This window comes from Mytilus californianus, unplaced genomic scaffold, assembly GCF_021869535.1.
Source record: "Mytilus californianus isolate M0D057914Y unplaced genomic scaffold, xbMytCali1.0.p SCAF_26, whole genome shotgun sequence".
NCBI lineage: Eukaryota > Metazoa > Mollusca > Bivalvia > Mytilida > Mytilidae > Mytilus > Mytilus californianus.
The window spans coordinates 2,412,652-2,440,038 of record NW_026262675.1 but is presented as its reverse complement, the minus strand read 5'-3'; the positions used below and the strand labels follow the sequence as shown (position 1 = coordinate 2,440,038).

Below are 27,387 nucleotides of genomic sequence, written 5' to 3'. Positions count from 1 at the left end.
GAAGTCAATGCTGTATTTTTATCACTTAAATTGTCTGATGTACTAAATGTAATTGACCTATTACTTATAGCATCTAAGAAGCAGAACTAACCAAAAAATTAATGTTGACCAATGATCCATGAAAATGAGGTCAAGGTCACACGAACCTTGTGAGACAGACATATGCATCTAACAAAACTATCAATCCAGTTACAGAACAATAAAAATGAGGCCAATGATAGAGGACATAAGCCAGACCAAAACTTCAGACCATACGGCATCTGTATATGAAACTACCTTCTGGAAATATGTTTATTTTACAAACAGTTAACATCTCTGTCAGACAAGCTTCACTTTGTCCCAAATTCTGAGATTGCACTACAAATTTTTTCTAACACAATCAAACATACCTAATGAAAGTTAGTGTTTTTACTGTAACCCTCAAAACTTCTTTTATAAAGCAATCAAAAGGTATCACAATAAACTGAAGTTAAGTTTGATTTAAATATTTAACCATTTATATTGGAGATTGATGGTACCACATTATATGGACCTTTAAGTCGAGTGACTAAATAATTTCTGATATTCTAACCTCAATAATTCTCTTTGGTAATTCTGGATGATAATCAAGTAATACTTTTATATGATCCACCAACATTGCTAACATATCTGTAGCAACCCTAGCAACACTTCTGTTCACACACTGTAAATACAAATAATTCTTTTAACAAACGAAAATTTTTAAAATATGTTTTTTTAAATGCATTCTTGGTACATTTTGTATTGTTCATGAACATAATATCTCTTTTCTTTTGGTTAAGTTTCCTTTTCTTGACAGTAATGTGCAGTTGGATCCTTCATGCATTTCTCAGTTTATTCCACATGCACATTTGCAGTGACTTGTCAGATTTCAATGAACACAATATTTTCAATACTTAATAGTATAGCACAACCAATGTCAAAAATTGGTCAAACTCCATCTAATCACAAATAGGATTTATTGTGGATGTATGATAGAATTTGCAAGTATAATTTCAAACCAAGTTATTTATGGTCATACATACTATTTGTAAATAAAATATAAATATAAAAATTGTCATTCAAATCATTCTTTTGGGGCCTTTGGGTTAAAATTAACATCCTGCCTTGGTTCAAATTATCATATAAAATATACTGATGTACAGTGCTTGCTATTAAGGAATAATTTTCATATCAGAAAATTCAGCAATTTGAAATTGTTTCCAGTATTTCAGTATATTTTGATACAGTATTTAAGTATTGTTTCTCTTATACCTGTTTTGTTGTTGCTGTCTGTAATACTCTAACAGCACACAAAAGGATTTTCTAATCTAATTTTTATTGTATGTTCTTTTTGTATTTATTTCTTGCCAACACTATAATACAACAAAATTTGCCATCACCTGTAAGATAAATAAAATCATCCCACCTCCCTCATATTTTTGTGGAAGGACGGTGAGAATTTGCACATTAAAAATTATGTGGCAAACTCAAAACTACAGTCTATTTTGAAAAGATTAAGAGAACTTACCCTTAGATTGCCAAAGATGACAATAAAGGCCTCATTAAGTTTAGGGTGTAATGTACCATGACTTAATTCTTCATACAGAAATATACCAATCCCACTAACTGCTACTGATCTATTAGAAATAAAATATAACATTGTCAATTCAACATTTTCATAAAAAATCTGCTCACTTTGGTTGTTTTCAAAAGCCTTATTCACACACACAAAACAAAACAAAATTATTTTAATCAAGCTTTGTGCCATGATTTGATACACAATATTCTTTTTTATAAGGAATATCAGATATTCTACTTTCCTGAATATCCATGAATTATCAACATGTGACCAATTCTCATCAAATTTTAAACTGATCTTAGTAGAAAAGCATAGATTATGCTAAGAATTTTTACAATAACAGACATTAAGTGATGGAAAATCTATCAACTTCAGTTTAGCCATCTAAAAAGAGTGTACTCCATGAAAAATTATCATCTGGGAAAAGAATATTTACCTAGCATATCCACTTTGTTCTTTCTTTCCAGCTCTTAGGAGATGAATCATTATCTGTTCCTACAGAAAACAATAAAATGCTCCGCTGGGGCGCAGCTTGATACGACCGCAGAGGTCGAACCCTGAACAGTTGGGGCAAGTATGGACACAACATTCAAGCTTGATACAGCACTGAATTTGGATTGTAATTAAATATTTGACACAGCATAGGTTTCTCACACAGAATGAAAGTAGTCTAAGAACTTAAAATTTTTTAATTTACCTATTCAAACCATATCATTATTATTTGCTTTTATATATAAATCAGAAATAACCAATTTAAAATGGAAAATTTTAAAGAAAAAAAAGGGAAAAAAAATCCCCCCCCCAAATTTTTTGAAACCCCTTATGATTCATCACCCCCAAACTCAATCCCAGCCTTCCCTTTGTGGTATGGTACCTTGCAGTACAATTTCAGAGAGATCCATACACTTGAACACAAATTATTGTCTGGAAACTAGAAAAATGCTTGGGTTTTTTGCACCTTTTTGGCCCCAAATTCCTAAAAGTTTAGGGCAATTACCCCCAAACTCAAACCAAGCTTTCCCTTTGTGATATGGAACCTTGCAGTACAATGTCATAAAGATCCATACACTTACACACAAGTTATTGTCATGAAACTAGAAAAATGCTTGTTTTTTTGCCCCTTTATGGCCCCTAATTCCTAAAATTTGGAGGCAATTACCCCCAAAATCAATCCCAGCATTCAATCCCTCAATCAGCATCATTTAACAGTAATATCTAAAAATGGAAATTACATAATAAAGGTATTAAAATAGAAAATGACATCATAGTCATGGCTAAAAAAAAACAAAATCCTTAATCAGCAACATTTTACAGTAATATCTAAAAATAAAATTCCTGGTTAACCATAAAAGCCCATTTAAATACATCATGACAGATATTAAAATAGAAAATGACATCATAGTCATGGCTAAACATAGCAAAAACCTTAATCAGCATCATTTAACAGTAATATCTAAAAATAAAAATTTCTTTGCAACCATAAAAGTAAAATAGAAAATGACATCATAATCATAGCTAAAAATAAACAAAATTTTTTTTTATTACCAAATTTTAAATGGAGTTTATTAAACTAAAACAATAAATTTGCAACCATAAAACCCCATTTAAACACATCATAAAAGTATTAAATAATTCAACTACATCATAAGGCTATAAAAATAGAAAATGACTTCATAGTCAAGGCTAAAGGTAAACAAAAAACCTTCATCAGCAAAATTTTATATTGGCAAATTTCCAATGAAGTTTATTATACTAAAATTGTTGGCAAATTTCCAATGCATTTATTAACAATAAAGTTATTGGCAAATTTCCAATTTACATAATTTAAAAGCAGTGTAAGTGAGATATTTAAATGAGTTTGAATTACCAACCTTACACTGCTTTTAAATAATGTTTTGTACTTATTTGTCTATTAACCTGGAAACCCTTGTTTTTTCACCTTTTTTTCCCTTATTATTTAAAGGTTTGAGCCATAACCCTACCCCAAAGCCAATTCTTAAATTCCAATGTAACCTAAATTTACAATATACATAACTTCAATTTAAGTTTTTGATAAAATCAAACCACATCATTATTATTTGCTTTTATATCTAAATCAGAAATAATTAACCAACTTTAAGTGGAAAATTTTCACACATCACGCCCCCCCAAACTCAATCCCAGCCTTCAGTTTGTGGTATGGTACCTTGCAGTACAATTTCACAGAGATCCAATTACTTAAACACAATTAATTGTTGGAAACTAAAAAAAAATGCTTATTTTTAACCCCTTTTTTAGCCCCTTATTCCTAAACATTTGAGCAATTATCCCCCAAACTCAATTCCAACTTTCTCTTTGTGATCAGAATTAACCAACTTAAAATGGAAAATTTTAAAGAAAAAAAAAAGGAAAAAAATCCCCCCCCCCAAAAAATTTTTTGACCCACTTCCCTTTGTGGTATGGTACCTTTAAGTACAATTTCAGAGAAATCCATACACTTGAACACAAGTTAATGTCTGGAAACTAAAAAAATGCTTATTTTTGCCCCCTTTTTTGGCCACTTATTAATAAATGTTTTGGGCAAACATTTTACAATAATATTTAAAACTGAAATTAATTTGTAACCTTAAAATTAAATAGAAAATGACATCATAGTCATAGCTAAAAATAAACAAACTATTGGTAAATTTCCAATGGAGTTTATTATATTAAAACAATAAATTTGCAACCATAAAAGCGCATTAAAATACATCATAAAAGTATTAAAAAAAATTTAACTACATCATAAGGCTATTAAAATAGAAAATGACATCATAGTCAGACTAAAGGTAAACAAAAAACCTTCATCAGCAAAATTTTATATTGGCAAATTTCCAATGAAGTTTATTATACTAAAATAATTGGCAAATTTCCAATTTACATAATTCAAACATAGTGCAGGTGAGATATTTAAATGAGTTTGAATTACCAACCTTACACTGCTTTTAAATAATGTTCTTTACTCAATTATTTGTCTATTAAAATGGAAACCCTAGTTTTTTAACCTTTTTTCCCCTTATTCCTTAAACGAAAAAAAATAATTACCCCTTTTTTGACCCCCCCCCCCTATGATTCATCACCCCCCTTCCCCCCCAAACCAAACTCAATAACAGCCTTGCCTTTGTGGTATGGTACCTTGTAATACAATTTTAGAGAGATCCATACACTTGAACACAAGTTATTGTCTAGAAACTAAAAAATGCTTATTTTTCACCCCTTTTTAGGCCCCTTATTACTAAACGTTTTGGGCAATTACCACAAAACTCAATTCCAGCTTTCCCTTTGCGAAATGGAACCTTGTAGTAAAATTTCAGAAAGATCCATACACTTACACACAAGTTATTGTCATGAAACTAGAAAAATGCTTGTTTTTTGCCCCCTTTTGGCCCCTTATTCCTAAAATTTCGAGGAAATTAACCCCAAAATCAATCCCATCATCGACCCTTTGTGATATGGAATCTTGTAGTACAATGCCAAAGAGATCCATACAATAACACACAAGTTATGTCTGGAAGTTACAAAAATGCTTATTTTCAGCCCCTTTTTGGCCCCTAATTATTTAACTGTTGGTACCATAACCCCCAAAATCAATCCCCACCTTCCTATTGTGGTATTGAACCTTATGGTAAAATTTCATAGAGATCCATTCACTTAAACTAAAGTTAGAGTGCGAAAACCATTGTGTATTCGGACGACGACGCCGGACGACGACGCCAACGTCATACCAATATACGACCACAAAATTTTTTTGCGGTCGTATAAAAATAACAGTAACAAGCATTCTGTGAGTATTGCCTGGCAATACATAGTCCCCTACCTGTTAAATATTCATTGTACTGGAACAAAATGCTAACTTGATCTATAACTTGTCATGGTGTAAACCATATAACAAATATCAAGTCAATATCTTCAAGCATGACGAAAAAAAAATGGGAAAAATTGATTATTTGAGTGAATTTTCTAAGTCCAAGGACCATAACTCTGCACAAAATAATCAGACTGGGACAAAATAAAAGCTTGATCTGTAACTTGTCATGGTAAAACTTTATACCAATTATCAAATCAATATCTTCAAGCATGACAAAAAAAAGTGCGGAAAACTGATTGAGTGAATTTTCTAACTTCAAGGACCACAACTCTGCACAAAATCGTCAGACCAGAACAAAATTCGAACTTGATCTGTAACTTGTCAATATAAAACAATACACCAAATATCAAATCAATATCTTCAAGCATGAAGAAAAAAATTGTGGAAAACTGATTTGCCGGACTGACGGATGAACAGACAGACGGAGTGCAAACCTAAAGTCCCCTTCGACTTCGTCGGTAGGGGACTAATAAGCAGCAAAGCCAAGAGTGCATGAAAAGCACTACTTGGGTATATCAAAATTGTTGCCAGAATAAAATTAAATATTAAGAACTATCAGAATTTAGCAAAATGGCTCTGTAGAAAAACTTGCATGAAGATATCCTTCTGGGTAAAAATATTGCCTTAAATATGTGTTAAACAAGTTCCATAACTCTTGAATGACAAACCAGAAAGTTTACATAATCAAAAGCAAGCCTGCATTAGCCAATTCAAAAGGGGGCCTAACTCTAGAATGGTAAGTGACTCACTGCCCAAATTCAAACTCTGTCTGCAAGTTTAGGTTCTTAGCATTGTGTATGAGTTTCATACAATTTGCATGAAGCAAACTTAAGTAAGATTGCTGAAATGAAAATGGGACAGGATGGTCAAGGGTACCACTTAATACCCGTTGCCACCAACAGGGGCATAAAAATTCCAAAAAGAGGCTATTCTTTAATCAATTTTAACAATTGTGTACAGTTTCCAGAAATAGATCTAAGGATACTAAAGTTATAGTACAACATGAAAAATAAAAACAAAAATTCAATGATCAGTAAAACTGAGCAGATTATAACTGGCACCAGCAAGAAAGTTTGATGATCCAACATCTTATGGTACAAGAGATTTTACTTTAATGTACACCTTTTTCAAAGCCATTCAAGCATGAAGAATATGTCACACTAAAGTACTCACTAAGTCCAACTGCATATAAGTTATAAAGTAAAAAATACTTGACAGTAGTACCTTAAAATCTTTTGACTGTAGCTTTTTCAGCATAAGATAATTGGAGTCTATCACTTGAAATTCTGTAAAGTGATTAGGAAAACAAGTCAGGCCTCCTAATATGGACACAGCTTCTGGTCTTGGACACTGAAATACAAAATTTTTTTTTGCCATAATACATGTATTTACCAATTATTAATTGTAATTTATATTACTATAATTATTGCTTATCTGATAAAACCAATTTTGTTGCAAGAAACATGGTTTAATACTATTTTCTCTTCTACTACAAATGATATCAACATCTTATGCAATATTCCTGTCCTCAAGTATTATAAATACAAAATTTTGTTAGATGTCAAATAATTAATATTCAACTCAAAGTCCCATATCTGATTTATAAAATACTAAAATGTATGTCCAAATTATGATAAGTCCAAAAGAAACAATTAACAGTTTATGGACTTATCATGATGTATCAGAACTTCATGGAGGCAATCTAATTAACCATACATATAATGCCAAAGGTCATATGACCCGATATAAATATAAATATGAATTTAAATACACACACAAGCACCTGCAATCGCATAATGACAATTTTTCTAGGTCTGTTTGATTTCATGTGATATATTAAAAAAATATGTAAATAATAGCTTGACCTTAATCTGTTTGATTTTATGTCATAGATTAAAAATTATCAATGATTTTTTTTGGGCAGAATTGAAATGGTTTTTCCCAGTGGCTCCTAGTTTGAATTTACATGTTGATCTTCTTAACTTTTTTCTATTTAATGAATATATATACTGCTTTGTACTAGATTATGTAGGATTTTAACATCCTAGCAGACAAGGTAAGTCTTCAGGAAGACATATCAACCTTCTTAGAAACAGTATTCTGTCTTTGCTCCAATCAGTCAATGCTCTTAATCTTATTGCTTGGTTGAGGAGTATAAAATATCAATTGTTAAATCTTTTGTTTTAAGCAAGACATCGCATCAAACAAAAATCTTATGGTAGAGGCGAGAATAATTCCATGAGATCATCGATGCACTTTTTCATACAAAGTTGGTCCACATGAACTGAGTTCTTTTTTTCCAACATGAATTAATTCTGACCACAGAACATGGAAAATTCATGATTAGCAATAACCTTATTAAGTATACGTACTGAGTTGATATCGACAGCTGAAATAACAGCTCCTGCTGCCTGTATAAAGTCTAATACTAATAATGAAGATCCTGTTACAGACATTGACAGAAACTTCACGCCACAATATTTTACCAATACATTGATAATATCCTACAAATAATACAAAGAATATGTTACTCATTAGATAATTACAAGGAGGGTGAAAATCAATTAGACAACAACCGAACACAAAAGAAATCCCAAAAGTCCTACAGGTCAATAAAATAACATGTTCACACTATTTAAGAAATAAGCCCTTTATAAAGTTCATAGATTCAATATTTAACTCAGCAAATTTCATAAAAAATGAAAAATAATTAATTGTTGGGCCAATTTGACCCCAAATCAAAACTTTTCCAGTGATAAAAGCAATATGAAGTGTAATTAACTAGAACTGTGGGTAAACTTTCAAAAAAATATCCCCATTCCCCAAATTCAGTTAACTCGCCTTAAACATGAATTGGGATTATATTCCTAAATGCACATCCTCAGGTAGTGTTCTGCAACAGAGTAAAGATTTATCACTACCAGTCTTACATTTAGGAAGAGTTGCGCTTATAAAAGACTATTATATATTGAAGCAATTATGTTAGATTATCTCCCCTTAAACATTTTGGAATGGAATCATATTCCTTCATGAACATCCTCAGGTAGTGTTCTACAGCTTTGTCAAGTTTCTTCAATATTCGTCTAGCTATTTAGGAGGAGTTGTGCTTAGGAGAGACTATTACAAACATATATATAGTTATAAAGTCTGAAATTGCTTGGACATCTGACAGCCTTTTCAGTACTTGTTGGGCTGTGGGATGTCAGAATGTATCCCATATAAAAAACTTGGAAATTGCAGACCCAGACTTGAGGTAACAAGTTTCTATCTCGAAATTTTAAAATATCTCTTATCAAGTAGATAATTCATATCTTTTGATTCCTTTTTCATTTTACATACCTGATCATTTGACACTAATCCTCTGTGTAATAAGAGATAAAACTGTGAGGCCATTTCTGAAGGAACAGGTACATCGTGTCGTTGAACTATCATCTGACACAACAGTTGGTATGCTAACAACTTTCCTCTCTTGTATTTATTGGACAAGGATAGACACTATAAACATGAAATGAAATTAATCATTATTATTAATTGCAATGAAAACTTTTAATTTTAATGAAAATCAAGTTTTTTAAGGTATTTTTATTCAGGTGATTTTTGCTATATAACTAGTGGAGGCGATATAAAATTTGTAATGCTTTCTTCCCAAAAGGAATGATGGCCAAGCCTTATAGGCAGTTGGTCATATCATAAAGATGTTGGCCAAGCCATGTAAGTAGTTATCATATCTATCTGGTCAATCACCAATTTAGTAAGATTCATACCTGGATCCTGTCATAAGCATAATAAATCTAACCCTATCTAATAAAGTTTGTCAAATAGATGCCTTAGTTCAGTTGTCTACTCTCATTTTTACAACTAATATACGGTGGATTTATTTATTTTCTTGTTTATCATTTTTTAATGGATTGAGAAAACATGCACATTACTGCAGCAACTATATTCAAGTATATTATAATATATTACCTCAAAAAGCCATGGTGCAAAATAAAACAGTGGTGGTATATATTCTGATGGCAATGGTGATGACAAATTGTCTAATGATACACCTGCATTCTCTTTCATCTAGAAAATAGATATAATACAAATATTGCAATAAATTTCTATGTACAGGATTTTGTGATTTAATCAACTTTTTAATTGAGATAAAAGTATATCTATACAAATTTCTGCATAATTGTTGAATGTATAAAAATAATAAATGGGGAATGTGTCCATGGGACACAGATGATGCCCCCCCTCCCCCCCGCTTGCATAGCATATAAAGTTATAAAGGGACATAATTGAAGAACGTTAAAGTGACGATACCCAAATTTGTACTTGATCTGAGTTTTGTGGTAATAAGTATTGTGTATAAGTCTCATTACATTTGGTTGAGGCTAACATAAGTTAGAGAACAGAAACGAAAAATTCAGCAAGTTTTCCATTTGTAAACAGGCAAAACTCTAGGACGGTTAAAGTGACAACACAAAAATTCAAACTTGATCTGCATTTTGTGGTAATAAGCATTATGTATAAGTTTCATAACATTTGGTTATGTACAGACGTACAAGGGTAAAACTTAATGCCCCCTCCGCTACCGGGGGGGGGGGGGGGGGGGGGGGGGGGGGGCATAAAAAGAAAGTATCCAGCAAAGTTCAAATGAATTGGATGTATGTATTTTTTCAGCGTTTCAAAAGTCTGTTGCTATTTTTCTTGTACACTCTCTTTCAATTTCTTTTGTTAATGGATTTGCTTAGCTGCTAGAGTTGTCTACCTTCGTGTCTGAATTTTTTTTTCACCTGGATGAAAGGATCTGTTATTTACCTTATTCATTGTTTCGATCAATAAACTGAGTTCTTCAAACACAAGTGCATGATTTTCTGCATCTTCTATTTTATTGACTCCTCCTAAAGTTCCTAGCATGCGTCTCCACAACCCTACTGCGACATCTGGTGTCCATCCTGTTACCAAGCCTCCAGCTAACACCCCTTTCATATCCTCTAAGGATTCTGACACTACAATGATAAAACATACAAATAAGGTTCACTAATTCAAACCTAAAATTAAAATTTTGCTGTAATTTAGTCTTCTAGCACTGAAGTAAAACAAACACTAATCAATCAATCAATAAAAACTTCCGTTTATACTCTACATAATGTTAATGAAAGAATTAGGCCTACCAATATAATCTTATGTTGCAGTAACACCTACCAATATAATCTTATGTTGCAGTAACACCTACCAATATAATCTTATGTTGCAGTAACACCTACCAATATAATCTTATGTTGCAGTAACACCTACCAATATAATCTTATGTTGCAGTAACACCTACCAATATAATCTTATGTTGCAGTAACATTATATTTATGTTTTAATAAAAACCATTTACATACAATGATACATTCAAGTAAATAAAGAAAAGATAATTTCCCTAGTTGCTAAATTGGAACATATCTTTTATATATATACCACTTCTTACACAATAATTATCTCTAATTCATATCCATATAAAACATGTTTCAATATGGAAGACTTGTTTCTTTTTTTTCTTACCTGTAGCTAGATGAGATTCATCTGAGGCAACAACCATTTCTATATGTAGACTGTCTCTGTCTGCTGTTGGACTGTCTTTGTGAAGTACTTGGTTTTCTACATTTAATTCACATATGGGTGAAGGAGTTCTAGAATTGACAGATCCAGGTGATGGAGATCTGGAATCTAAAAATACCAATGATATCAAAGTTTTTACCCAAACCATAATCTGTTTGTAGAGAATTGATATAGATATACCATAATCTCATGACTTACTGCAGTGTAGGCAATACCAGGAAATAATGTGAGCAAACTTTTGACTATGTACCACAGGAAATATTACAAAGTTATCAAGTACATCTTATAACAAAAATTTTAACTATCTTGACTGTATTGTTTATAACCTACATCTTTTATCAAAGTTAATGTCTGTACTTTCATCCAGTAGCTTATCTGCATCCTCCAAAGAAGACATGGTAATGGAGGCCACCTCCTGGTCTTCTGAGCCTGCTGTAAATAAATAAAATATAATTTACAAAGTTTTGCTATAATGTATTTCTTTTGAAAAAATTAAATTGTAATATACTCATTAAACTATTGATTTACATTAAACCTTTAATTTCCAGTTTCATTTCAGATGGATTCAATTTTATAACTAAAGAAACTTTTCCACATTCTCCTTGCTGGTCATACGACAACAAAGAATATAGGTATGAGATGGGGAAACATGTTGAGGAAATTATTTCCACAAATTCTTTTACTTCAACATAAAAGGATTAAATCTATAATATGAAAACATTTCATATACTAATGAAAAGAATACAGGTAAAATAAAACAACTGTAAACATATACATGTCAAAAGTCAAAATCGGAAAATTTAAGTTGACAATGGTATCTTCATATAAGCACATTACTAAATAATCCATTTACAATATAACAGAAAAATAATAACCTAACCAATAAATGTAACACCTGTATTTAATCGAAATTTTCTTTAAAGACCATCTTCATTTGTTTTTATACAAATTACTATTCAAATCAGCCAAATTGAAAATTCAGATATAACTTTTTCTTTAATTCTTAAATAATAGTATCCCTAACCACATATACAATATCTCCATCATTTATAATGCATTTAAAAATTTTGTTTAGTAGCTTATGGGAGATTTGTTTAAATCATTTCACTATATCAATAACATATGTCCTTGATTTTTTTACATGGAAAAATATTAGTGTATAATGTTGTGATTAAATTGATATACCTAGACAATGTTTACATTATGTTATATAGACCTGAACAATATACTCATAATTTACTCACAGTATTATTTGTAGATATTATATTAGCATCATTTATAAGTTATACATGAGAAAGGAACAAGTTCAGTGAATTATTATAGATTAAAAAGATTAAAAACAAAAGAATTATAAAACCTGTATTATAATACTTTAATACAGGAAAGATGTAACAGGAAGACTCTTATAGAAATGTTAATAATAATAATAATGTAAATAAAGATATCATCATCAGCAAAGACTCAGATTTGATATGTTTAAAGGATCACCTTGTAAAAATGTCATGCCTTTCGTATCTAAGTAAAAAAAGCAATTTTCATAGTTACCACTCTTCATTCCAAAGAATGAAAGAAATACATCTTCCACACTCCAAGATTTTCCATAATTACGGGTAACTTTAAATAATTTTAAAAAGTGAAGTATCAGTACCAATATCAAATGAATTTTAGGAAGGAATGCTTCAGCTTTTATCTAAAACAACTAAATAAATCAAACCTACCCCACATGATCATTCCTGACAGTTAACTCACCTCGAAGTCTCCTGATAATTTTTTTCCACATTTGAAACTGATGACCATTCTATTGAAAAAGACTTTTACGTGAATGTGACAAAATTAACCCTAAGTAGCCAGATCTATCAACAAACACTCTTAAACACTTGGATGACCTTCAGCTATATATATGTACAGTATATACTTTTAATATTATCAATAATGCACATACTACCTATAAGAGTTTTTACAAGTATTTTTAACTTGAGTATATTGACAATTTCCTTGTATCAGGTGGTGAATAACTGAGGGTCTACACCTGGTAAGAAAAATCTCCACAATGTTTTGTTATGACATCTTAGACAGTATCTAAAAAGTCTGAATGGTAATTATGGTGCAAAAAATTAACTTATGTTCATGGAGATTTTAAAAGACCTTGGTACTTCAGCAGGTGAAGAGGTTTTTAAAATGCAGAAAAACCCTTTGAAAATACAAACAAGAAAGAACATGGGATTTTCCATAGTTAGGTGGGTATATATTCCATACCCAACCTTTAGCTGGGTTGACCAAATAAAAGTGTTGAAATCTTCCTCAACAAAATGTCACAGGGTCCAAAAAAGACCCTGGAAAAGTTCCACCTTTTTCTTGTCTACAACAGCAATATTTTGTGTATTTCACAATTTTACAAAATTTGTAGATCATTAATTATAGAATAACTAATCGAAGAATTCAAATAGAGAAAAATATTCAACAAGTGACCGAACAACACATTAATTCACGAATGCGCGTAGCGCATGAGTTAATTATCAGTGCTGTTCGGTCACGAGTTGAATATTTTTCGATATTTGAATTCTTTGATTAGTTATTCTTTTTATTACATTGGCAAATGGCTTTTTTTAATGAAATTAATGTAGAAAATGTAAGGAACTATATCTTTTTTCTACGCATTCACAATTTGTTTTGATCCGACGTTATCGACGTCTTGACAACGCCTATTGTTGTATGACGTCACAGAGTGAAATAACCACGTTTATTTCACATGTGAAATTATCGGTTTTTATTTGACTGGGAAATCAATATAATTCAATGCTACCAATGTAATAAATCATTTTAGCAAAGACAAATACATTGTTAAGACAATTTTAACAAAATACAAAGTTGATCAGTGCAGGTCAAGACACTTTTCTAATTGAAAGAAGATATACAAATTTTGAAAATTATCCAAAGCTAGGTGATCAGAATAATGTCATGTGATTGTTTTAAAATCAGTTTTTCTCTTCATCGTCCTTCAAGTACAGTTGCTTTTTCGTGAAATATTTAAAATTTTCTCACTTAAAGTATATTTGAATTTTTGACAATTAGTTCTCCATATCCTATGGTTTGGTTTGCACCAGTTAATTTAATGAAATATGAAAATCAGCCAATCAAAGACAATGTTAGAAATGCTTAAGATGGATTAAACAGATATAAATCTGTCACATAATCTCTGTTTTTAAAGAAAGTAAATCCTGCAAATGAAATATCCATACTTAATAGTATTTAAAGAAAATTCTTAATTCAAAGCTTTGTATAATATCTATATCAATTTCTTACTTACCTGAAGATTAGACTTTCTTCCACTTAAGAGTTCTTGGTTTTTTTTGTTATTTTGTTTTTGTTTTTAGAAAATGTTTAATTATAGCATCCGTTATTAAATCCTTACATTTTAATGTTTCCTTTGTTCTATTTTTTTTGTGATAATGACTTCTTTGTTGCAACTTTGATGCATACAAATATTACTTTAATTGATTTTCAAGTGGTTTATTACAGACAAGGTTTATATTTTTAAACATCAAAAAAATTTATCAGATAAAATACTAATAGTGCTAAAAATTCGGGAAAATATAATGCAATATTTATTTGTTTTAGCTTTGATTTAATAGGGATTTGATTACTTTATGATTACCAATTTGAACATTAATTCCATTTTGTAATTTTCATATATGACCCTTTGCTGCTTCTGATAGTCTCCCTTGATTGCTTTACATATACTTCAGTAGTATCAATCAAAATGTGGATCTAATCTTAAGCTTGAAACAACCTAAGCATCAATATATCTCTCAATGCACTGAGTTGACTTTACAATTACATAACTGATCTCTTGGAAAATAAGATGCTTTAAACACTGTTAAACTCTTTAAGTTATAGAAATAAATTTGCACTTACAATAAATTATACTAAAAATAAAATAGTATATAATATAAACTTTGTTATGAGAAATCTATTGTAAAGCCACCATTTTCAAATAGTAACACTTAATTACAGATTTATTTACTTTACTTTTTCTAATAACTTTAAAATTTGGCCAATTCAGTCATATCAGCCATGTACAATTTTTCAGCAATATAACAATCAGTCATGAAAGTAGCTCAGAAAAATACAGGGTTTTAAAATGATATAACTATACATGTATCTATTGTTAGTAAAAAATTGTTACAAATTATTGTCCATAAAGAAAACTCTGAAGAATATATCAACCAAATATTTATAAATTCCCAATGACAGCAGTTAATCTACATTTAATCATGAAATAAGTTTCAGTACCCATTTCTGCTAAAGTCTTCATATTGGATACATAGTCTTGATAAAAGTTAGCAAAATAAACATTTAAATATTAGATGGGATGGGAAGCTTAAAACTCACCTTTTTTTTGAACATTTTCTATCATTCAGAAACTAAAAAACAATTTTTTTTTCTAGAGGCATAACTAATGAGCAGTAAATGTCAAATTCATTAAAATCAAATTTCCCTTGTTATTTATAGTCCATGACATTATGATAGAATATAAAAAGATTTTGTCAAGTGGTACTTTAGTTATCATCCAGACACCAGAAAAAAAATCCTCATTTCAAAAATAATTTACTAATTTACTCTTGAATGTTAAATGCCAAAACTGTCAAAATTAAACTTGACCTGTATTTTATTTATCACGACTTTTGAGTTAAGATCTTAAAAGATTCTGTCAAGTGGTACTAATATAGATCCTATGTCCACGCTTCTGTTACAAGGATCTGACAACGCACTGTTTTACTTTCAGTTTTTAAGAACTTTAAGGATCCTCTGGTTTTGTTGTAATGATACAAACCTTCAAAAATTTGGAGGCAGATATTTGATCGGCTGATATAAAAATTACCGGAATAGAAAGAAGAACCAAGTGTTTTCAGATGTTTGTGAGCAAAGTGTAAATACAGGATCTGTATTTCAATCATAGTTTTGTTCTAAAATCGTAAATTTTTTGTGAACCTGTATTTTAAATATTGTCTGGAAACCAAAAAATCCATATGTTAAAGATAACTAAGGGGCATTACTCTTGAACAGTAAATGTCAAAACTGCAAAATGGAAGGAACATGACATGTATTTTATGGTTCATAACATAGTGTTTACATTATAAACCATGAAACAAAAAATGTAAGAGATGGACGAACAACCAGACATGTGTATCACTTTATATCCCTACCTCACTCTTTGATGAGAGGGTATATAATTCCCAATTTTATTTCTCAATTTTCTTTGACAAAAAATTGACTGAGTACTCAAAAGGAAGGGTAAGAAATCTGCTTTTCTCTGATCTTGCCAGATTATTGTCACTTCATTGAAGGGAAGTTGACACATTTTCAAAGAAGACAAATGTTAACATAAGAATAAAGTTTAATGTCCTGTTGTTTCTAGTTTTGATTAAGATGATGTTGTAATGATTGAATCTAATCAAAGGAAATACATTTTGGAAATAGAAACACATCTCAAAGTTACCCATTGAAAAGTTACTTAATAAATGTATTTGTCCTTTGTGCAAGTTTGATAATCACAATGGATATGATATGGTCTGATGTGACGGTTCATCTGGCCCAGGTTGTAAAGTGAGGTGACCATAGAGTTATTTATGCTAAAGGAGGTCATTTCATTCAAGGCCAATAAAGAAGAAAATGGATTACATACTGTCAATTTTGGCACATAGCCAAACTGAAAACATTTTAAAAATTTTTATTTAAAAATGGTTGAATCTTTCTCGGAAGAGTTTATGTTTTTTTACGAGAACCCCAAAAATTTATTGCAATAGTTGTACAATTTAATTATATTAATTTGAGTCATTTTTCCTGCATTGATTATTCTTATCTCTATAAAAACATTGCAGCTTCAATCAAATTATCTTTAAAAAATGTTGATCTATTGTTTTCAAAATACAAATGGAAACATTACATGATCACCTACAAATCTCCAGAATATTTCTTTATGGACACCAAAATTAGTAATATAGGGATTAAAAAATATGTGCATTGAACATACCCGCTGAAACATTACCAGGTGGAGATTGAATAATAGTAATGTCACATGCTGAATCCAAAATAAATGATGTTTCAGCAAATACCCCTATTAGAAAATATTGAAAATAAACTTAATTCAAAAAATTAAAACAAAATAACAAACCAAAATTATTAAATATGTATAAAATAGCACTCGTTTGTGATAATGATAATAATAAAATTAGTATGAAACCAAAATTGCAGCCAAATGTTTGTTAATTCTATACATGCTTTTTGATCTGAAAAAAAAACATGCACTTTTTGGGGGATGGTGGGATGTTGTTGTTGTTGAAAAATAGTTCCACAACTCTGGGTGGAACAGGTAAAAACCATCAAAATCTCAGGGGAGCTAAACTTTACTCATCCTAAGGTTATGTTTAAATTTCATAGTGAAAGATGAAAGAAAATGTGTGAAAAAATAAATCATTTGGAAAAAAATTCCAATTTTTATGCTAAGTTCAATATCTCAGGATACCTTCAGCTTCCTCAAAATAATTGTATGGTGTTGAGCATGGGCCAAAGTAAATTGTGTTTTTTTTTTATGTAATCTGATACAACCTTTTGATTGAACTATAAGTGCACAATGTTATACCATTAAATAGGTGATGTTGTTGGTTGTATAAGAGTATGTCAGTATCATAATTACTTAAAATATTAATATACATATATATATATTGAAACAAATGCAAACTTAATGTGTACCTACTCTGACATTATACAGCTCAACACAAAATACCAAAGCAAAATAAAGCTTGAACTTCAAAGAAAAATCTTAAATGAAAAACTTAATTTGCAAGGAAATTACATTTGTGGTGTTTAAGTAGAAATCACTTTTGGTAAAGGTGTGTGCAACTGACACAACACAGTTTGAACTGTTGCATTGTAAGATTAAACTCAAGCATCTGGAATATTGACAAAAGGATCAGATTGTCAAATTTATGAAACCAACAGGTCATATAATTCCTGCTTTTCAAGTGTTTTAACTTTGACCATTATAGGTCTCAAAAACATTGATGTGTACATCTGCACCATTTGAGGCAAGCCTTAATAATTATTGAAAGGCAACTACAGGATGGAACCCGTATATGCTTTTATTATCAGATAACCAATTACAAACTTTTACATTTTCAGTCATTGGTTATGTTTACTGCCTACTATTTCAAGATGTCCTTTCCATCATTACTGCCAGTTTCGGATTTTATGCCTACTTCTTGTGTTACTAGTGTTGTGTCCCTTCCCATCTTACATTTTACAAATATTATAGGCTGATGGGAAAACTCAATTTCAACGAGATCTTTGATAAACACTAAAGATGGTTTTTTGAATCATCAGAATATTTAAAAATTTTAAATATTAGAATATTCATTTAAACTAAAATTAAGAAAATATAACGAGTGACTCTGCTGTATTCACAAATATCTATTTATAGTGTCCTCACAGTTTACTTCTAGTATGATAGAAAATGGAACTCAATCTTATAATTCACACAGCACTTGATTGGCTTTAGGTTCCCACATTTGTATGTGTATATTTGAAAAGTTTGAAGTTAAACAAGATGTACTGTGAGCTACTGCTCACTGATGATACCCAGGCTATAAGTATCAGTATTCAGGAAGTTAATGAGCAATTGATGTGAAAACAGGATATCATGCTCACATGATGCTAAATACCAAATTTTCAGGAAGCTCTGATTTGTAGTTCCTGAGAAACAAGGAAAATTTCATAGGACAGACAGACAGATGAGGTAAAGAAGTATACCCCTATCTCTTAGTGAGTATAAAATGATATTTGTAATGATCAAATTCTAAAGCGTGTATCTAAAAAACATACACTGAACCAACATATGCAAACAGTTAATATCCCTGTGAAAATTTGCCATCATTATTTGTCTTTATTATATAAAATCCCAGGGTAGTGAATGGACATATCATTCTCTGTTAGTTAACTTTATGAAAGTATTATGTTCTAAAATCTATTTATCTCTTTCTTCGAAGCATTTAATATGTCTGTATTGTTGTCAAATCAGTATTTTTTTCATATAGGTCAAAAGATACATTATGATGTTTGTAAATCAGTTTAAGATCAAGACCAAAACCAAAGCCAGATTGCCAATGAATGTTTTTGAGTAATATCAAATATAGAGAGACAGGAAGACAATGTTTTGTATTATTTGGGTCAGTGAATGTACAGTACCTTCTTTACATCAATCACTTGTGCAGCTTTATTTGGAATGAAATGTTTATTTATTTTTTCATTAAAAAATATACAATACTTATTCAAGCATGCTCAATACACATCCTATCCTGTAGCTGTTATAAACTAAAAGCACACTCTAATGACATATTCTATATTTCACTATGACAGTTTACCGGCATATCATAACAGCATATCCAACTATTTAACAGCAATATAATACAATGTTACATCCCAATGTCAAGTTATGGTAAATTCAAAGTACACTTTAATAAAAAATAATATTTACCATTTTCTACATCATTGCTTTTGTCTTCATCTTTTGGTGAAGCAAGTGTTGTGCTTCCTGAAACATAACAATGACTTACATGTTACAAAATGTTCAAAATATAACATCATTTAGAATATCTTTTCAATTATTACAATTAACGACTTCTGTTTAGAGGCACATGCCATGGTAAATTAACTTCTTATTTCTTTCATACTTCAATATTTCCAGAGAAAAAAGTCCATGCAGATTTATGAAAACACTCAAAAATGCTTTCCAATGATAGTATTATTATTATTTCTAAGTGGACTAATGACTTTAAAAGTATTATTTTCTTTCAGTGTCAACTCAAGTTTATTACAAATATGAAGTCAGAATATCATTAACAAATTAGGCCAAATAATTCCATAATCAAACATTGATTTTTTCAAACAATTACTTCAACAGCATTTAAATAAATTGATGAAAACCAAGGTTACCATAAATTACACACAAAGTAAATGCCATGTTGCTTATGTTTAGATTTCTGCAGTACATTAGTTTTCTCAGAGTCTCAATGGGGAAATCAAAGGGAAAGATGATGTATTCATCAGTAAAAGTATGACTAGCTGCACAGTACTTTTAAGTAACAACTATAGACTACTAACAGCCATAACTGCTCCCTATTAAGGCAATAATTCCTATCAGCAGTCAATTGATGGTTGAAATCATATTGACACTTTTCAAAATCTCTTTTGTCACTTAAATTTTATGCTATATCAACATACAAGTTTCTGTCTATCTATTAAAAGTTTTCAAGATAATTGAATGAAACATGCTTGAATTTGTAAAACAAAAATCATTATTTAGAGGCAATAACTCCTGTTAGGTTATTGATGGTTTCAGCCACAATGGTATTTTTCGTAAATCTTGTTTTGCTGATCATTGTTGCTGTGTTACAGTCTACAGTTTCTGCCTTAGTATTGATTAAATTTTCAAAATTGGTCAAAAATCTTAATTATTATGTGCAAAGAAACATCCAAGTCTGTCAGAACTTTCATCACAGACAAAAACAAGCAAAACCCTAATATGTTTTCAAAAGTTTATCATAATGAACATGTGATCTTAGTTTCAGGCTGATGTGACTACAACTTTATGGTAAATTACCTTAAACCAAAACTCTCAGTAAACCGTGAAATCTGGGTCAAAACCTTAATTTGGCACATATTTCAAAAAGATCACATCATAATTAAAAACAAAAATTGTGAGTTGAAATAACAAGGAGTTGCATGTGCAAATAATATCCCATTAGTAATTGGACATTAACAAAAAAAGTTCATGCTCAGCGTGTATAAAAAATATAAATATTTTAAAACAGGAAGTGTCTGTCTGCCCAGAAGATCAGAAAATAGCTTACACAGTACGTATCACTTAAATAAAGTTCCAGACAAAATATCAAATCATTAATTTATACAGAAGCTGAGAAATAAGTGATGAAAATGTTCTTGCCCAGTAGGTATTATGAAAATTTATTAAAGAATCTTCAAACTGGAAGTTACTACCTAGCAGAACTAAAAATTACTCACTACAACTCATTTGAAATAAAGTTATAGATCATACATCTGATATTTATTTAATATAATGCAGAGTAAAATTTATCAAAAATAATGGACAAATGGACAAAAGATAGGACAGACAAGGTTAATACAGTATCCCACCCACTCTGAGTTGAAGTATAAAATGTTTAAACAGAATATAAACAAAACTCAAAATAAAGGAAAATAAACGGAGTCTTACTGTTTCATTGGTAAAATTCTTACATGAACAGCTTACAATATCTTGATAAAGATGACTAGATTTAGTAGATCAGATCAGTTACAAGAAAATATGGATTCTTGAAACAGAATAACTGCCTTACAATACAAAAACAGCACAGTTGATTCAAGTATCCGATAGGAAATGCAATAAGCAATGTAACTTTTGGTACCAATTTATCCTCTTCATTTTTACAAATTCATGGTCAAATGGTAATCTAAAACATACACTATGTCATGCACAAGCAACACTTTATTTACCACACACATATTTTTCAGTTTCAAAATGTTCAAAGTTTGAGAAAACATGAATGCAAGTCAAGAAACAAATTTTTGAAGTACAAAAAAGTGTTATGTCCCCTTACTTTTAATTATTTGAAACTTACAGTAGCTCCGCACCATTCACTACTGATAATTACAATAAATATCAATAAATTTACATCTGAACATTATAATTATGATCAGACCCATCTATTTAATTTCCACTGCTTATCCTGTTGACTCATCATGTATTGGTTGTGGCACATATTTCAAAATGATACTGTCTGTTTTATAACATTTTTTCATGGAATCTGAAGCATCCAATGTTACCAATTTACCTTAATGGTGAAGTTTAACAAAATGCTTCAAAAAGTGACCTTACCCTTCAATTGCTCTAAAAACTCTACTGGGTCAGTAAAAAAATTTTCAGTTGTTTTTGAGTGGACGTACAGAGCTGTATCTGAAGCATTTGAAGGTGTTCTAGAGTGAGTAGGTGAGGCAACATTGCTGCTTGATCTTTGTTTTCCTAAATCAGGTCTGGATCTACTTCCTCCTGCTCCTACAAACAATCACATTCAACACTACATATCAATGTTAATGACTACTACATGCTTACTACATCAACTATCTATTACACACAAATATCAAACAATGTTGTTATGTACATCACTGTACACAGGTATATGCATGTTAAAAAAAATCAATATAATTTTTTTAGTTTGGTTAAAACGTAATAAGAAATTATATCAAACAATACAGATCTTACACACTATGTAACTTTTCAATGATATGGGTTCTAGATTTTCAGGTTATTCCCAAGCTAATGTCAATACATTCAAAGGCTTATCATACATAAGAAACTTCTATAACAACGACTGGCTATAAATCAATATTCTGGATTTAAATGCAAAAAAGCCAAAATTTGGGAAATCACTGAAAATAATAAGATGCTAACAGGGATATGTCTTGCTTTGTATTAATGCATAACTCAAATTTAAACAATTATTGACACTGTTGATGTATCTTTGAAACCGACTTAACCACAAAAACTTAACATTGACCAAGGGCTTCCAAAAAATATTTGTGCCAGCCGGACATTTTTTGTCATATCCCGATTTTAATCCCTTAAGACTAAGTAACAAAAGGCAAGCATGGTAATCAGTTGGTCATCATATAAAAAATGATTGACATAAAAACGATATTAAACTTGACTATTGATACAAATTGGATGTACTGACATAAACTGTTAAATTGACAGTGCATCATTCGAAGTGTGCAACATTATCATACTAGTATCTGTCTTAGAAATTTTATTTGTGCAAAATTACGTTTTCAAAAAACTTTACTTTTGTTTTTAGAAGGCACATATTCTTAAAACCAGATGTTGACTTGACAATGGTAAATAACGGACAAGAGACGTATTCGTAAAATTTGTGTATGTTTACAAAGCACGATTAAGTTTAAGTAGTTCTTTCCACATTATTCCTTCAAGAAAATACTTGAAATGGACGTTAGATAAAGGTATCAATGATAATTTTAGCATTTTTGAAGAATTCGGATACATAATTAAATCTCACACCTGCGCACATGCACACGCATGTACTAGTTCAAACAACGTGGTTCTGACGATTTTTCACTTAAAACCTTTATAACTACCTTTTTAAATGTTTCATCAAATCAGATTTATACACATATTTTTGATAATCTAAATCTTTTTGACTAAATTAATTAGATGAAAACCATTGAAATTTATGAAAATAAAGTTAGAGACCAATCAGTGTCTGGTACAAAATAATTTACCTGTTGCCTGAACAGGTAAATTTCAACTGTCAGACAACCAATCAACCTCGATTGTAATGAGACGGTATTATAGTAGGGTTTGTATTGATAGTACTTATTGCATGTCACTTTTATGACAGGAAATGTGTGGCTGTTTAAGGCAAAAGGTCAGGTCAAACTTCAATTTTTTTCTGAATTATGTTAAAATGGCAAACTCACGTTAAATGTCTGTTTCAGGTAGGCACAACAAGTTAAAAAAATAATTCAAGTCCAGACAATACGACCATTTTGGAAGCCCTGCATTGACCAATCAATTATGAAAATGAGGTCAAGGCAGGGATGGGCACGATTACTCACACATGTAATCGATTAATAATCGATTACGTGAAGGATTTTTGTGCAATCAATTAATAATCGATTACTCTGATTTTTGTATGTAATCGATTGCAATCGATTACTTTATCAAAAGTAATTATATTACTTTACGATTACTGTCAATTACATGCTATAAAATAATGAAGAAAGCTTAAACACAATTATGTTGCTCAACTTATTTATAGTGGAAATTTAGAACTGTACAAAAACAGATTTTAAAGCATTGTTTCCAAATGTTATGCTGACAGTTGTTTTCTAGATGGAAGCTCTAACAGAGGATTTAAACTATTTAAAAATTCTTGAGTGAGTGATGATAAACATGAGAACATTCTTGAAATGACATCGACCATTAATTGCATCAATCGCTTCTTTATATTGTAGGTCATTTTCTTCATAGTTTGCAAATTTTTGCTGTCATACTGACTTAAGTTTGATATTTACTCATTATTAACAGGTATATTTGAATATAATTCATTGCAATGTGAGAGGTTTCCTCTGAAAAAAATTATATAAAAAAGAAGAAGAATTAGTTCAGCTAATTTTAAAAGATGGAAATTTATAATTACATGTATGAATTTATCCTTTTGTTTGGATAATCCCCCTAATTACAGGTTATAAAACTGCCAATGGAGAACAATTTATAACCTAGGGCAATATAATATATTAAATCTCTCACTTAATTAGACATAATTAAAATCAAAACAAAGTCTGTATCTCATTGATTAGAAGTCTATGATCATCTGATCAGTAAACGGGTAAAAACAAGAAGGTTGTTGAGAATTCTTTGTTCTCTATATATATTCAAAATCATAAACAATATACATTTTAGTGTCAAAATGGGATACAATGTCATGTATCTATTACCAAACAAACATTTCAATGCATTGGTTCATTGTCAAAAGGGTTTTGTATTCTTTCCTAATTTTGATATCATAACATTATGACTAATCAACAGTTTATCTATTCTAAGCTAAAATTCTAACTCTTATTGAAAATTATGCTTTAAGGAATTGTATTACAAATAAGCTTACTACTTCAATGTAGTATAGAACTTAACTTAGGACTACATGTATTTTCCTATTTTGAATTTATTTTCTTATTTTTAAAATTTTTTTGTTTAATATAAAAGGTCTTAAATTATTGACAAGCGTTTCAAAAGCTGGAAATATAGTAAAATTTGTAAGATCTGGTTAATCATAATGCAGCTTGAGATAACAGATCTAAATAAGGTATTTGATCAACTCTCAAGTAATATCAATACATTCTATTTTATCAGTACTATAAACTGATGAATACATGCAGTTGTCTATTTTCATTTAAACTAGGTTTTATTTCATCAAACTATTTTACTAAAGTAATCGATGATTACATATTAATTTTTGCTGTAATCGATTAAATTACGATTACATGTAATCGAAAATGTTGTCGATTACAGATTACTGTCGATTACTTGAAAAAATGTAATCAATTACAATCGATTACGATTACAGATTACGATTACCCCATCCCTGGGTCAAGGTCAGTTGAAATCTGAGACTGACATTGCAAGTTACAATCATTTCATACACCAAATATAGTTGACCTATTTCTTACAGTTCCAGAGATATGGACTCGACCACAAAAACTTAAAGGTCAGGGCTCTCGGTCATAAAACTTGCTCAGTACAAATTTGTGCCAGAACCACCAAATCCAATATTTTGATTGGTCGAGTCTGAGTACGATAATTGTGCTTAAAATTTTTATGACCGCAAGACCAAGCTGACAGATATGAAGACCTTGCAAGGATCCCACACACTAATTAATGTTATCCTATTACTCATTTTAAGTGAGAAATTCGTGTGTATGTAAGATTTTTTAGCAGAAATTGAACCATGAAAATGAGGTAAAGATTAACTGACATATGAGAGATGGAAATTTTAGAAAATAAGGTTTATATATGCAAGGTATGAAGCATCCAGGTATTTTCCTTCTGAAATGTATAGCTTTAAAACAAATAGATAGCATCCCTATCCCTAGACTGACCCCTATCCCTGTTGATATAAGTCCTTACTAATATACTTCCAGGGTGGTTGCAATAAAGAACCAATTACTTATTGTATCTTTATTTCCTGCAATACATTAGAAAAGGTGAACTGATAAGAAATACAATATGTGACACTGATGTTATCTAATACAATGTTTTCAAAATCATTCACATACACTGGGTAGCATAACTACACATACAGATCACAATCAAATGCATGGAAAGTTTCATTCAAAAATATACATACCATCACTTTTATTCAGTTTCCCTCTTTCAAATGATGACCCATGTATACTAGAAGACGAGTGGGTTTCTGTGGGTAAATCACTTTTACTCCATGCTTTAGAAAAGCTCTTGTCGTTGATTTTACTTTTAGGAATATCTTTAAGTAAAATATATTCTAATTATAATATCTACAGGAGAAAGTTCAATATCATACTAAAAGAATTCACTATTTCACAGATATCTCTTTTGAACTACATTAGGGCTGTTCAGTAACAACATACATGGGTCCCAGAGAAAGCACTTCAAAATGTCATCTATGTGTGGGTAATTTTGTGATGTGAAAAATTAAGAAAATCTGTAAAATAGTAACCATAGATGGTCACTCATTTTCAACTTCCCTGGGTACCAAGTATGTTTTAATGGAACAGCCTTTACATATATTTAGATGACGCCTTCAAAATTTCAACCTTTTTTATTTTGTTTTGGATTTTTGATATGCACTAATAATATTCATACTACAATCTCTAACAAGAGTGCACACGCTGAAATGTCTCGCCTTCTTTACTAATCACTGATATTATGTTGATAGTCGTAAATATAAAAATTATTATTACAACTGTCACATAAACTTAACATTAACCAAGAAAATTAAACATTGACCAATGAACCATGAAAATGAGGTCAAGGTCAGATGAACAATGCCAGACAGGCATGTACAGCTAACAATTCTTCCATACAACAAATATAGTTGACCTATTGCATATAGTATTAGAAAAAAAGACCAAAACTCAAAATCTTAACTTTTACCACTGAACCATGAAAATGAGGTCAAGGCCAAATGACACCTGCCAGCTAGACATGTACACCTTACAATCATTCCATACACCAAATATAGTAGACCTATTGCATACAGTATAAGAAAAACAGACCAAAACACAAAAACTTAACTATAACCACTGAACCATGAAAATGAGGTCAAGGTCAGATGACACCTGCCAGTTGGACATGTACACCTTACAGTCCTTCCATACACCGAATATACTTGACCTATTGCTTATAGTATCTGAGATATGGACTTGACCACCAAAACTTAACCTTGTTCACTGATCCTTGAAATGAGGTCGAGGTCAAGTGAAAACTGTCTGACGGGCATGAGGACCTTGCAAGGTATGCACATACCAAATATAGTTATCCTACTACTTATAATAAGAGAGAATTTAACATTACAAAAAAAGTTCTCTTTTTTTTCAAGTAGTCACTGAACCATGAAAATGAGGTCAAGGACATTGGACATGGGACTGACGGAAACTTCGTAACATGAGGCATCCATATACAAAGTATGAAGCATCCAGGTCTTCC

General features: G+C 30.5%; 1 protein-coding gene across 7 annotated transcripts in view; it reads right to left on the bottom strand.

Moving 5' to 3' along the window:
• The window catches only part of LOC127732674 (ral GTPase-activating protein subunit alpha-1-like), an 88,198-nt gene that overhangs the window by 31,709 nt on the left and 29,102 nt on the right, over nucleotides 1–27,387 (bottom strand). For 5 of the 7 annotated variants that reach the window (XM_052241838.1, XM_052241839.1, XM_052241843.1 and 2 more), the window contains 14 exons: nucleotides 26,051–26,185; nucleotides 22,009–22,185; nucleotides 19,594–19,650; nucleotides 17,095–17,178; nucleotides 11,391–11,492; nucleotides 11,004–11,168; nucleotides 10,272–10,462; nucleotides 9,432–9,530; nucleotides 8,805–8,960; nucleotides 7,838–7,969; nucleotides 6,690–6,815; nucleotides 2,016–2,074; nucleotides 1,529–1,637; nucleotides 572–682 (listed from right to left, as the gene is read on the bottom strand). In XM_052241838.1, the coding sequence (XP_052097798.1) occupies nucleotides 572–682; nucleotides 1,529–1,637; nucleotides 2,016–2,074; nucleotides 6,690–6,815; nucleotides 7,838–7,969; nucleotides 8,805–8,960; nucleotides 9,432–9,530; nucleotides 10,272–10,462; nucleotides 11,004–11,168; nucleotides 11,391–11,492; nucleotides 17,095–17,178; nucleotides 19,594–19,650; nucleotides 22,009–22,185; nucleotides 26,051–26,185 (1,703 nt within the window). The remainder of the gene's footprint in view (nucleotides 1–571; nucleotides 683–1,528; nucleotides 1,638–2,015; nucleotides 2,075–6,689; nucleotides 6,816–7,837; nucleotides 7,970–8,804; nucleotides 8,961–9,431; nucleotides 9,531–10,271; nucleotides 10,463–11,003; nucleotides 11,169–11,390; nucleotides 11,493–17,094; nucleotides 17,179–19,593; nucleotides 19,651–22,008; nucleotides 22,186–26,050; nucleotides 26,186–27,387) is intronic. The other 2 variants (XM_052241841.1, XM_052241844.1) reach the window with 2 other exon arrangements.